The sequence below is a fragment of the Schistocerca piceifrons genome, chromosome 7 (genome assembly GCF_021461385.2).
Source record: "Schistocerca piceifrons isolate TAMUIC-IGC-003096 chromosome 7, iqSchPice1.1, whole genome shotgun sequence".
Taxonomy (NCBI): Eukaryota; Metazoa; Arthropoda; class Insecta; order Orthoptera; family Acrididae; genus Schistocerca; species Schistocerca piceifrons.
In genome coordinates this window covers 224377612-224391898 of record NC_060144.1, presented here as the reverse complement: position 1 = coordinate 224391898, position 14287 = coordinate 224377612, and the positions used below count along the sequence as shown (strand labels likewise).

The 14287-nt window shown below is 43.0% G+C and overlaps 1 protein-coding gene across 1 annotated transcript in view; it reads left to right on the top strand.

The window, feature by feature from the left end:
• The first annotated feature begins 433 nt into the window (after positions 1-433).
• Positions 434-14287, top strand: part of LOC124805565 (mucin-3A) — a 197052-nt gene continuing 183198 nt past the window's right edge. Inside the window, exons 1-2 of the mRNA XM_047266131.1 lie at positions 434-446; positions 8712-8891. Of these exons, the coding sequence (XP_047122087.1) occupies positions 434-446; positions 8712-8891 (193 nt within the window). The remainder of the gene's footprint in view (positions 447-8711; positions 8892-14287) is intronic.

Below are 14287 nucleotides of genomic sequence, written 5' to 3'. Positions count from 1 at the left end.
TGCGAGATCGTTACGATATTATACCAATTATGTCATCAGCGGTACACTGCCAGTTAAAGGAATAGGACGATAACACTCCCAGAATGATCGGAAACTTCAAATGAGCCAGTACGCAAGTGATTGAAATTCCTGTTATTAAGTTCAACCTTTTCCGTCGCTAAAAAGGAGAGGCGTTTCTTCCGTGTTCGCTGTTGTATCTGGAAAACTTTCTTAGTTTGTATCAAGGATATCAAAATTTCTAGCTTACATTTTCAAAAAGAGTTATGTCAGACTCTGAGAACCCTCGAACGGGAACTTGTTTACATTAATATATACAATTCTTCAGTCTTGTTATACAGTGAGCTTTCTGCAATCACACACATACTTTACGACTTCTGCGGATGGATGGTAATAACATTACCCTGTCACTCTATCACGAAAACATGCCACTAGAATGAACAATGGAGGTACTTTATAAAGAGCTTTTATTTTTTCATTACACTGAGGAAATCCCGCTGTGGTAACAGTGTGATACGGATATTTGTTAACAATGAATTTCTTCGTATGCTTCTTCTCATTGCTTCTAATCTGCATAGTAAGTAAGAAGAATCGGTGGTTATAACAAAATGTGTACAAAGTGAGGAATCTTTTTTGTATTTTCTCCATGATCATGTTTATTCGGATATTAAACTAACTATTTAAAAATATGATGATCGTTTCTCACTCTGCGTATTTTTAGAACATCGTCATGTTCGTGTGACTAAGATTATGGTATCTTATAAATGCAGTGTTTCACGACTGCAGCTTCAGCGATTTATTGGGAGCTGCCTATATGGCCTTGATATAGCTACGGTAATCTCTACGAATGTACCTTCTTAGAATGGATATTTACTTACCACTTCTCTTGTTTTTATCTACACCTTTTCCTTGTGAATAACATTGTGGTTAAAAACGGTGATCTGCAGCTGGCGAAAAATTAAATCGAAGCAATTGACTGTGCAATACCACATGGCTACCCCAAAATGTATGAGAAATCGAAACATTTACAGCTCAAAAGAAGGTGTCGATCAATTAGCTCATTACTGTGCTACACTGGCCAATATTACTTTTGAAAATTAGCATTCAAAACAATTTTGGCCATGAGTGTTTGCTTCAGAGCTTACATTGCACAACGCGTTCTAGTAAGGACAGACATTGTCGAATTATTTGATATCTGTCCTTGGTACAATAACAGAAAAAAGGTCCCTTTCCCAATTAGTTGTTGAAAATCATCAGAAAATATTTTATACACAATTTTTGTTGTTTGTTAAAGCGAATAGTTTCTATTAAATTACAATAGACCATTATTGACTACATGTTCTGCTTCAGAATATACTTCAAACAAATAGTTTTTCTTTCCGCAAAGGAATGTTTAATAGCATTATAAAACAAAATATTACTCGCACTACTTCATAAAAATGATCCTGAAAATGTTTTATCGAAGTATGTCTTCGCTCTTTTCATTCTTCCAATTTCTTCTTAATCTAATCATAGTGCAACATTCTCTGTCTTTTGTCTTTTAATCCATATAGCACTTCATGTTACTGGCGAAATGAAATATTACACATTTGTTATTTAATGCTTAAGGAATATGTGCTTTGTCTTACCACTGTTCTGGGACGAGTAACTATTATCTGCGATTTTTCTACAACAGATACAGTGTCACATGCCCGACGTGATACGTATGAGAACCGCTTTCGATATAAATGACTTTTCCGGTGGCCACGTTCTCGGCTATAGCTGAAGTCTCCGTAGCTGTATATAGACACCATAACCTTGACGCAGAGTGCTTTGCCGTATCATATTATGACGTGTAGTAACTGCTGTTTTGAATGTTCATTTTGTGAAACCAGAGGTATATCAAACGAACAACGTAGTTAAGCAGGCAGGATGGCCGTAAAACTTGTTTGAAGCGACCGCACTAATTTAGATCGGCGAGTGTCGTCCATACGCCAAGGTCCTCTGCATCATTTAGTCTTTGAATTACAAGGTTCGCCGCTTAGACGACGTTAACGACGCACCTGGAAATCTTCGCGTTAATTGCTTCACTATTTGCTCTGCATCCTTAGTCGTCACAATTTAATGACGTTCTTGTCATGGCGAACGAAAATTATGTTTCCGCAGTAGGTGGCCTTTATGCACGGTCATTTTGAATTATGTAATCGGTAGCCCCAGTTAATTGGTAGTATATATCCTATTTTCATCAAGCTGTTTCCGCATTACGTTTAGTTTCAGTGCAACTGATTTTCGGCGATTTATGAAACAAATGAGTATAAGTATGACTTGTGGAGGCATCAAACGTAAAAGATACGCAGTTCTCTAAGTACTTTATACATGAGAGTGATTTGTTGATGATCTTAATGAGAAAAGATGCCCGAACTGATTTAATGTAGTCAGCACTTCTGCACTTGTGATGAAACGTCCCCTTAGAAAAATTATTGAATTACTGTGTTGATAAATCTCTTATAAAATGGTTCAAATGGCTCTGAGCACTATGGGACTTAACTGCTGAGGTCATCAGTCCCCTAGAACTTAGAACTAATTAAACCTAACTAACCTAAGGGCATCACACACATCCATGCCCGAGGCAGGATGCGAACCTGCGACCGTAGCAGTCGCGCGGTTGCAGACTGTAGCGCCTAGAACCGCTCGGCCACGCCGGCCGGCCAATTTCTTACATTATTTGATTTTCAAACAGCTGAGCAAAGCTCAACGTACTCAGACATTTCGCTCTTTACCTATTCTGATCAACAGTAAACTGACACACAATATTTTTTTTTAGCGCAACGCAATCTGACTTTCAATAATCCCTACAAAAGAATGGCCCTGACTAACATTAACCTATACCTTTCACAAATCACTTACCTCACAAAAATCTTCGTTACTCGAACTACTGCAATACAGCGAGCGCCACTACTGCCAGCTAAATAAAAGATTCATACTACTGAAGGCACTAACTACTGATAGGCATAATTAGCAAATGAAAGATTTTGATAAAGAACAAACAATGTATTTACTTAATAGTGTTCAAAAGCCATAATATATATATATATATATATATATATATATATATATAGCAGTTCATGACATCCGTTCAAACAAATGTACTCTTTCTGATGGACACACGTCCAGATCATCCGCTCCCAAACATCCGCCATCTCACTTCCCCACATCTACCACTGCTGGCGGCTCACCTCCAACTGCGCAACGCTACGCGCTTTTAGCAGCCAACTGCCCAACACTACAATGGCGAACAACAATGCAACCAACCACAGACTGCACACAGCACAGCAAGTGATTTTCATACAGAGCGCTAGGTGACGTTACTAACATAAAAACCTAAACAGCCTACTTACAGTGACTACTGACACACACTTCCCGTATACAAAGAGAATTTTCGTCTAGAGTAATCTGTAATCTCTGCGACTGGTAACAGTACCCTTCTCCAGCGTTAGTTAGGAATAGTGCCTTCCTGTCCAATGACGATGGGCTGCTATGGTATCCACAGGAGATAAGCTAACAACGCCCCTTCTTCTGCATCAGAGCGGGAATATTAGTCTATGACTATGGCCCACCAATGGTAGCCATATGAATTTTAATGAAAACTGTCACTTCTCCAGCACGACCGCGTGAAAAGTCCCCTTAGGACGCGACACTCGTCTCTGACAGTGGCCTAGCCGTAGTGGATACCAGAAGATCCTGAGGAAGATTCCAGCAGAGGGGTCGAAACGTCGATCATTTTAGAAGTAACATGACGCGGCCTAATAACCCAGAAGATTTTAACTTTAGTGACAACGGCCACGAAATCCCGCAGATTTAACATAGCAGGACATCGTTCTCGCATATTCGCTACAAATGGTTTTAGGTCAGCGTGACTTTTCTTTAGGTTGTAGAGAGAAAGAAACTTATGCTTCAAACATAAAAATTTTATACTTGGAGATGTAGTTCGTCCAACATAACTAAATGTAAGGCTATTCATTTTGTGTCCTACACGTTCCGTTTCTTCTTGTATCTGATCGTATTAGTGCATATGTGTAATACTGGAAGTGTACTTAGTTGGTCTAAGTACCAAAGATGTCAACTTTTCGGCGTTTTCTGAACATACATTGATTTAACACCCTATTTTTACTGCCCATTGTTCTCTGGATTGGTGTTTTTGGTCTATGTCATACACTATGTGCAGAGAGTTGACAGAAATATGGAGGCACCATAAACACAACACATTACCACATGGTTTAGGAAAACCGCTAGGGTTCAAAAATGCTTCCATTCGTCTTAAAATGGATGAATTCTGGTGTTGTCTGATTTAAAGGAAATCTTATACTACTCTTATTGCAATACGGTGTGTAGTTCAGTTTACGATAATGGAAGTGGGTAGCGATCACTCACCCTCCTCTCGAAAGGAAACCACAAAGGCTCAATGATATTGTGTTCTGATGACTTGGGTGACTATGGGAGACGCGACAATTCATTCTCGTGCTCACGAAACCAGGCCTGGACAATGCGAGCAGTGTGAATAGGGGCCCTTTTGTCTTGGAACACAGCTTCATCTTTGGACAAATAAAACAGTGCCATGGGATGGAGATGATGAACGAAAATTGTCACATAGTCCTTCGCAGCAATAGAACTTTACAAAGTAATCATGATACCCATGGACTACCACGACATGGCTGCCTAAACCAACAGCAAACCCCCGGCATGTTTCACTCGTCTACGTAAACCAAGCCATAAATTCGAAACAATGTGAAACAAGACTCGTCCGTCCATACGGCTTTCTTCGATTGCGTCATAGTCCAGATTTTGTGACTTCTGCACGACATTTTTATCATTGAAGACTGGTGATGGAATTAGAGTTCGCCCTGCAGTTCCCGGCTTATGGAGGTCCATTCATGTTGTTTCGTTGCTGACAAGGTTCGCCAGTGTAGCATTCAGTTATGGAGTGACTTTTGCAGTTGTCGTCCTCTTATGTTTCATCTCTTCCTCTTCAGTAAACGTCGGCCACGGTTAGTCAACACACACTTGCGTCAAAATTGTGGCATAATGTATGATGTTTTTCAGCTTTCCATGAATGAGTTCTGTTGGGTCTTGCCCACTCGTCTCGTATAGAGGGTGCATAAGGGATGCTGCGTCCTCGGAATGCTATACAACAACTCAAGCAAATAACATCAGTAGTTTTATTTCTATAAAGCAAATTGGCAATACTTAACTTGTATTTAGAACAAGTATCGCCAACGGAGGGCGACATACAACGTATGTCCGAGTTATTGCTATACACAATGTCCTGCAAGTTGATACACGTCACTGTTAATTGATCTGCGAGTGCCGGTCTGCAATTGTGCCTATATTGTCTACTAATGTCCGTATACGGAGCCGATATGAGCAGCGGAGGGAGGCAGGAGCGGCGCTTGTATTCACTTCTTGCTGGGGACGCCCCTGTCGTGGTGCGGTCCTAATCAAAGCACTATTGGTCAACGTTGTTTCATCGCCTTCTCTGGTCGTCCGTTTTTTGTCTTCGTTCCTCCGCTTGTGGTTACGCCAGAACACGTTCGACATGGTGGCTCTTGAAATACCAAACCCTTCGACGACTCCAAGGTCATTAGAGGCTTTGAATAACCTTATCATGATTGAGCATAGGAGATTTCACCTCCCTCCAGAACTGATTAGACTATACCACAACACCATTCTCGCCTCCATCGTAGGTTACGGGTCCGGAGTCTGGGCACACAGGCTCACGATGGTCGTGTCTGCCATGGCTGTGACGAGGGTGCAGCGCAATTGTTTTTACGTTCGATCGGAGCTTACAGAACATATCCTGGTGGGGGGGGGGGGGACACTATTAATTCTCATTGGGTTATGTCCCTTAGAATTAAAATCGGGGAACAAACAGCCTGGTACTGGGTTAAAAGAGGGTAAACTGAAAAAAACTGAACTCATTCTGCTGGTGCGGGGGAGGGGGGGGGGGGGAGGGACAAATTTGCAATTAGAAGAAGAGGGGATGAACTGTGGCAGGAATTCTGGGACAGAGAAGAGACAGGGAGGAGGCCATGCCAGCTGTTGCCAAATATCAAGGAACGGCTCCAACTTTCGCACTTTAAACCAAGCAAGGGATTGCTGCACTTCCTTACAGGTTCGGGGAGAGGGCTACCCCGCTGTGTGACTGTGGTGCTGAAATTGGCACTCCGGACCACGTGATCTACGACTGTCCCACTTTCGACGACGTAGCGACTGATCTACGACGCCAGTTACCCAACAAAGACTCATACCATCTGATTAGGGATCCAACCACATTCAACATCATCGATAGTCTTGCCACTGAGGTGTCAGCAAAAGTCCTGCAAGAATATTGTAGGGACAATTTATAAATCGTGATCATAATGTGACACACCCGCACCTATCCCATTCCTCCGGGGCGTGGACTGGCCGATCGCCGGGACGGTTGGAATCCGCTATGTCTTGTTGTAGTGGGAAGGTGCAAAAATATCCAGGATTTGACATATAGCACACCTATAATGACTTATAGTAGGTAGCTGGTTCTTAAGTAGACTGCAGATTTTTGCATATCCTCAAACAGACCCTGCAGCAATTACCAGGTTAAGGCCAGCCCAGTGCCAGGGGCACGCCCAATGGGGTTAGCTCGGTGGGCGCGGCCAAAAAAGTTGTAGGTTTATAGATCAACTAGCACATCTGTAACGGTGCAGGAGTAGCTTGCTAGGACAGTAGAATACAGTAAAGTAGACTGTAATACTTACCCATACCACAATAAACAAATGGTTCAAATGGCTCTGAGCACTATGGGACTAAACTTCTGAGGTCACCAGTCCCCTAGAAGTTAGAAGAACTTAAACCTAACTAACCTAAGGACATCACACACATCCATGCCCGGGGCAGGATTCGAACCTGCGACCGTAACGGTCGCGCGGTTCCAGACTGTAGCGCCTAGAACCGCTCGGCCACTCCGGCCGGCCATCATAAACACCTTCACATACTGTAGCAAGTAAGAAGATAGGATATTTGTAATAGTAACACTGCTGCCAAAGTAAATAACTGTATTGTAGACATTAAGACCCACTAATGTATAAGGTGGTGGGTTATTATGTATTAATATCATTGGCTGAATAAATGATTTTTTTTAAAATCCCATTGACCACTGTGATTATGAAAACACCCACCACTGTAGCACCAACTATTTGACCTTATTCTAATTCGTTTAGCTCCGACATGATGCACTCAGAACTACACGGAACACTGTTCTGACCACAACTGACACTTGCAACGTACTGAGCACATTACGCAGGTGCCGTTCTTGATGACATACAACAGCGTTCTCTGCAGGCTTGGCTAGCACCTGCATATATGTTCAATCATGCAATTCTCTCCGTGTTTCCATGTTGTTGTCCAACCCCTGTATGTCATACTGTGTGTATGTCGTCTAGTAAAAACACCAAAAAGCACAGTGAACACTGAAGGTAAGGTACTGAGCCGAAATGTGTCAGAAAAACGCCGAAACGTGGATATCCAGGGGACGCAGCGAACTAAGTACACTTACAGGACAGCGCATACGCATAAGCCAGTTCACAAATTGCTACTGAAGATCCTTCACAGATGAGACTTAATGAAGCGCTTATTGTGTAATGCACAAAACCATTCATTTAGCTGCATTAGACCAATCGTATCTCCAAAAATATGGTAGTAACGATAGAAAACATAAAATATCGGGTGATCAAAAAGTCGGTATAAATTTGAAAATTTAATAAACCACGTAATAATGTAGACAGAGAGGTAAAAATTGACACACATGCAGGGAATGACATGGGGTTTTATTGGAACCAAAAACAAAACAAACTATTGCGTGAAGATCTCTTGCGCGCGTCGTTTGGTGATGATCGTGGGCTCAGCCGCCACTTAAGTCATGCTTGGCCTCCCAGGTCCCCAGACCTCAGTCTATGCGATTATTGGCTTTTGGGTTACCAGAAGTCGCAAGTGTACCGTGGTCGACCGACATCTCTAGGGATGCCGAAAGACAACATCCGATGCCAATGCCTCACCATAACTCCGGACATGCTTTACAGTGCTGTTCACAACATTATTCCTCGACTACAGCTATAGCTGAGGAATGATGGTGGACATATTGAGCATTTCTGTAAAGAACATCATCTTTGCTTTGTCTTACTTTGTTATGCTAATTATTGCTATTCTGATCAGATGAAGCGCCATCTGTCGGACATTTTTTGAACGTCTGTATTTCTTTTTTTTTATTCTAATAAAACCCCATGTCATTCCAAGCATGTGTGTCAATTTGTACCTCTCTATCTACATTATTCTGTGATTTATTCAGTTTTCAAATTCATACTGATTTTTTGATCACTCTGTATATCGATAAATATTTTAATTAAATTAAGCTGCAGCTCTTACTAAAGGGATGTTTCCACCGAATATTTCAGTGCTTTTGGTCAAATTTACTTCTAAGTTACTCTGAAGCACGCAGCTCGTATTGTCTGTTCTGTTCTGTGGACCCTGTAACCTCTCGGCGCATATTAAGCTCAGCAATCGCTTATATGCCGGTGGCCACCTTTTGGAGAAAGCAAACTGCTTTGACGGTTTTCTAGCTCTGGCCTTAAGATTAGCCTTCGCAGTAGTGCTATGTCCGTCTGCAGCGACAAGTGCCTGAGAGACCGCCTCCTGTTGTGTTGCAGTGTGCGCGGCGCAGGGCCCGGTCTACGTGAACCCCGGCTCCGGGGGCGGCCAGCCGGCTGCGGTGCAGAGCACGGGGTCGGCGCCACTGGTCACCCAGACGGTGTACGGGTTCCTCGACTTCACGACCACGATCGGCAACACCGTCATGATCTTCTCGCCGCAGAGCGCCCCGCCGGCAGGTACGTGCCAATTTGGACTGCGCTGCTGCCCCGACCGTCTGCCCCGCCTCTAGCCGCGGTCGGCACGACCCTAGCGAAGGTCCAGTTTATCGGTTATGCAAACTCCGCTTTCTCTCGGTCACCTTCGCCGATCGTTATTTCCCTGCCCTTTCGTGACCGCACTATTACCTCATTTGCCGTGATCTTCGTGTCCCTTCTTTGTTTCTTCACAATCCACGGCTATACTTATTAAATGTCTTCTGTGGTAGATTCTTGAGCAGTAGTGAAAGACAATCGGTGCTGCGCTCTTACACCCACGATTGTGCGAAACGTTTCAGTTCTTTAGAGTTTAGCTCGTGCTGTTGCCGTATGGACACAAGCCGACTTGTTCTCGATGTGTTGGATTCGTATGGGGCCGCTCTTACAATAGCTGTCTTGTCTACTAACCCATGTGAATTGAAGTCTCGCTCTATTCAATCACGTTGTTCATGCCTGAAAGTGTCTCCTGTCCAATGCATAGCATATAGCCAAAATACGTTAAAAAGAAATAAAAAACGTATGGCTCCTTCTATGAAAATGGACTATAGTAGGATCCATTAGTCATCATTTTGTGAGAAGGCGCACTGGATAGGTCGGAGGCGGTGGGAAGCTCTTTGAAGGTTTGAAGCGCGTCCTCAGTATTCTAATTTGTTTGATGCAGTCCGTCTCTTCATTTCAGTCTAGCCTATATAACCAGCGCTTGCCCCAGTGGATACACCGGTTCCCGTGGGATCACCGAAGTTGAGCGCTGTCGGGCGTGGTCGGCACTTGGATGGGTGACCATCCAGGCCGCCGTGCGCTGTTGCCATTTTTCGGGGTGCACTCAGCCTCGTGATGCCAATTGAGGAGCTACTCGACCGAATAGTAGCGGCTTCGGTCAAGAATACCATCATAACGACCGGGAGAGTGGTGTGCTGACCCCAAGCCCCTCCTATCCGCATCCTCCTCTGAGGATGACACGGCGGTCGGATGGTCCCGGTAGGCCACTCGTGGCCTGAAGACGGAGTGCTATATACCCAACTTCCTCAGCTAACTGTTTTACATGTTCCGAACTCTGTCTTCCCCTACAACTTTTGCTCTCTATAAACCCATCCAGTACCATCTTTTCCCTAATGCGTTACAGAATACGAGTGTCATTTTTAAAGTAAAAACCGATAGCGCATGGCATCCGCGCATCCTGCCACGTGACGTCTGTTCACGGACGGCCACTCTTCGACAGTCTCTCACTGCGCCGCCACTACGTATCACGTCTCACCTCTCTGCCGGTGTCGGGTCTATGGTTACACTGTTTCATTTGTCAGCTTGTAAATCAGTAATCCCGCCGACTGTGAAGTGCGCTTTCTTATTCGGTTCTTAAATACAAAACAAGTTCGTCCCGCGGAAATTTACCGGCGTTTTGTTGAAGTTTATGATGCAGGTGTAATGAATGATGTAACTGTGTGTAACTGCTGTAGACTGTTTAATGAAGGAAGGACAAATGTTAATGGTGAAGAACGATTTAGCCGGCCAACTGTCATGAATGAAGACTTGATACATAAAGTTGATGAGGCATTTCGTCAAAATAGGCACTTCACTATTGACGAGCGATTTCCACAAGTTTTAGTATCATTAGTTTATTACATCATTACTGACAAACTTCACTACAAAAATATGTGGGTGAGATGAGTAACGAAAATGTTGAAAGAACACAATGCAAAACGAATGGCACATTCTTCGTCCATTTTTGAGAGCTATCGCAAGTATGATAAGGAGTTACTGAGTCACTTTGTGACCGGAGGTGAAAAGTGGATTGGACACTACACTCCAGAGGATAGACGTCAATCCAGTGAGTGGCATCATTCAAAGTCTCCGGCAAAACCATTAACATTCGAACAAGAACCTTCGACATCGAAAATCGTGGCCACGGTTTTTTGCGAGCGGAAGGATATTCTTCTGTTATAATTTTTGTAAAGGGGAATGGCAATAAATGCTGAGAGGTATTGTGAAACATTGTTAAAGTTTAGGCACACTACTCAAAATCGCCGGCGGAGACAGCTTCGTTCTGCTTCACGACAATGCTCTTCCTCGCGTTGCGGCAAGAACAAAGACGGAACTGGACAAGTTTCATAGGTGGACAGCGCTTGGAAAATGATGACATGTTGTAAGAAACCGTAACCAACTCGCTTAACGGTCAGACGGGATTGGTCTTTGACGCTGGGATCCAAAAGTTGGTGCCACGACTTGACAAATGTTTACATAATCATGGTGACTGTGTCGAAAGGTGAAAAAATGTGCATAACAGTAGTTTGAGATATAATTTACGTTCATAAACAGAGTTTCTCTTACTCCGTTACAAATCGTTTCTTACTTTAAAAATGACCCTCGTGTATCCTATCATCCTGTCCCTCTACTTCATTTTCAACATATACCTTTCCTCCCGGATTCCATGGAAAAGTCCTAATTTCGTATCATATCGATGGACTGAAGTTCTGAAATTCTGTAAAACCACGTATCAAAAAGAATCGACTCTTTTACTTTCCATCTTCCCCATAATCCATCATTCACTTCCAGGCGATATAATTAGCCCCGATGTTCTTCGATAGAAATTGCGTTCCCAAATAAAGCGTAATACTAATAAACTTATTTTGATGAGGTATGCACCCCTTGCCTCTGATAGTCTCCTTCTGAATCCCTTTCCTTCATACGTCAAGCATCAGTAAGCTACGAGTTCTCATCTTATCATTATAACTAGTTTCTCTCAGAAAAAATACCCTAAATGCCTGTAGCCACGATGCCTTCATATAGGATGGAACACGAGATGTACAAACTTTAGCAAGTAGGATGGGGTAAGTTTCAGTGACTCCCAAAGATGGTGCAGTTGAAGTAAGATAAAGGCACAAATAGCTAAAGTTACACAGAACAAATCAATCCTTTCTTGAACACAGTTCTGGAGATTATTTTGACTTTGGCTCTCAATTTTCAATCAGAACGCTAAAAATTTCGTCCTTAGGCTCATTTTCTTGTGAACTATTACCTGCGTAAGCATGTGCAGAAATAAATCACCATTTTCTGACTTATACGAGAATTTTATCTTATGGTGAGTTTTCGAAATTGGGCGAAGTTTGGGGCTCGTATTCCTACCCGGCAGGAGATTTTAATCTGTTAGGAAGTTGCAAGACTGGGCACATACTACTGCAGAGTGAAATGTTCAGTCTACAACAAACAGTTGTCAGGTACATATAATCGGTACATCCCTGGGTAATGAAACTATTGGAGCTTCCTATAGCCGAGACCTCTTAAGAAATTTATACCCTTAAAGATGTGATGATACCGGTACTGTCACAGTATGAATGATTTGTAGGACTCGCCAACTCACGTTCGGTGCACAATGCGCAAAAACCTTAAAAGACGCGAAAATTCATATCTGATGACATATATGCTGAACAGGAAAGGAATACTTGACATATTAATTCTAATAACTTCTGTCCTTAGACATAACCGTTTCGCTTGCGTCGCTGATAGCACTTGCGCGTGACAGTAACCCCACATGGAACTGTACGAATCGTGAAGAAGACTTTCTTTTGTTATGCGGGCGGGGGGTTGAGTATCATCAACCAGCAGTCTTCTGACTGGTTTGATGCAGCCTCCAGCGAATTCCTCTCCTCTGCCAACGTCTTCATCTCAAACTAGGACTTGCACTCGTCGTCAGCTATTATTGTTTGCTAGGTATATTCCCCTTGAATTTTTACCCTCTATAATTCTGTCGAGTATCATGGAAGTTACCCCCTGATATCTTAAAACATGTCCTACACGCTGTCTCTTTTCCTTGTCAAAGTTTTCCAAACGTAATTCGTGATTTTCTTAGATGATTCTGCGGAGAATCTCACGGTTTGGGTAGCAAGTGGAATATCGGGTTATGTGTCAACGCCTCTCGCCATATTTCTAGGTACTGTCAACCAAAAGAGAAGCGCTACCGATTCGATTGTGTACGTGCGTCCACAATTTAGCTACAGGATGATGAGGTAGAAACTAATTCTCTATAAACAGATGGCGAAATGGTTGATACATATTGTTAGAAAGAACGTGCCAACTTGGATGTGGAAGTTTCTTGTTTCAAAGAACTATGTAAGGCATCTCCGGCACTGTTAACTAAGAAATAACGAAATACAAAAGTCTCAACTAGACGAGATACCAGTACTTCAGACTTTTCGGAAAACTCTTAGAGAATAACTCTAAAATTTTGTGGCTGAAGAAGCAGAGACCCTCGTAAACCAAAAGAAGCTCGAGAACTTTTCAAATCGTCTTTCCAGAAACGCTTTTCTCAACGGTTACTGCTTCGCCAGCGAGGATAGTTAAAACTGGTCTTTGTACATACTGAGCTTCTACGTTGATGTAATAGTTTGTTCGTTAAATGCGCAGTTAAAAATAATTTTAGACGCACGTGTATAACAAAGGCATGTAATAGAGTAGGGTCACACGTACCGTTTTTGCATGCTCAGTGGAACGTAAACACTAAGTAAAACACCCGGAAACAGCAGACGCTTTACGAATGGTTTGCAGACCTCAATGAGTCTTTCTGCGGTATACGAAACAAGTGAATAGTACTTGAAGGACGCTACGAACATTCCTTCGCAGAGAATGTTGTCGAAACAATTACTGCCTGACAAGCAAGCAAAGAGAACTGTGCTCATTAACACACAGTTAGCTGGCAGATGAAGTGGCGTGTTCGTCTGGGAGCAAGTGGGGCGTAATGAGTGTGACGATTGCGCAAGGGTTTTAAAACACTCTCGAGGCAGTGTGTCTCCAGCACGCCAACTAAAACATGCAGTAGCTGCTGCTCACTCTTCAAGATTGTATCTACATGAGAATAAGTCCACCGTTTCACTGCTTTTACTGCAGCTGTTTAATTTCCGGCTTGTCAACGTTGTGTTCGTTAACTGATGTGTGGGCTAGGTAAATAGTGTAAATAATATTACTTTTTTTCTACATGGGTTATTTCTTTAAGAAGCATGAAAACGAGGGTTTATATCGCAGGGTTTTGTTCAAATGGTTCAAATGGCTCTGAGCACTATGGGACTTAACTTCTGAGGCCATCAGTCCCCTAAAACTTAGAACTACTTAAACCTAACGAACCTAAGGACATCACACACACCAGTGCCCGAGGCAGGATTCGAACCTACGACCGTAGCGGTCGTGCGGTTCCAGACTGTAGCGCCTAGAACCGCTCGGCCACTCAGGCCGGCCAGGGTTTTGTCTCCACTTCGACTATGGGGGTCTCATTCACCCTATATCCCCTAATGATTTTCTTACCCTCAACATTTTTTTTCCCAAAAATGCGTCATTTCAATGCTCTGAAATAAAAATCGATGCGTGGCTTACTATAACGCGAAACATATGAC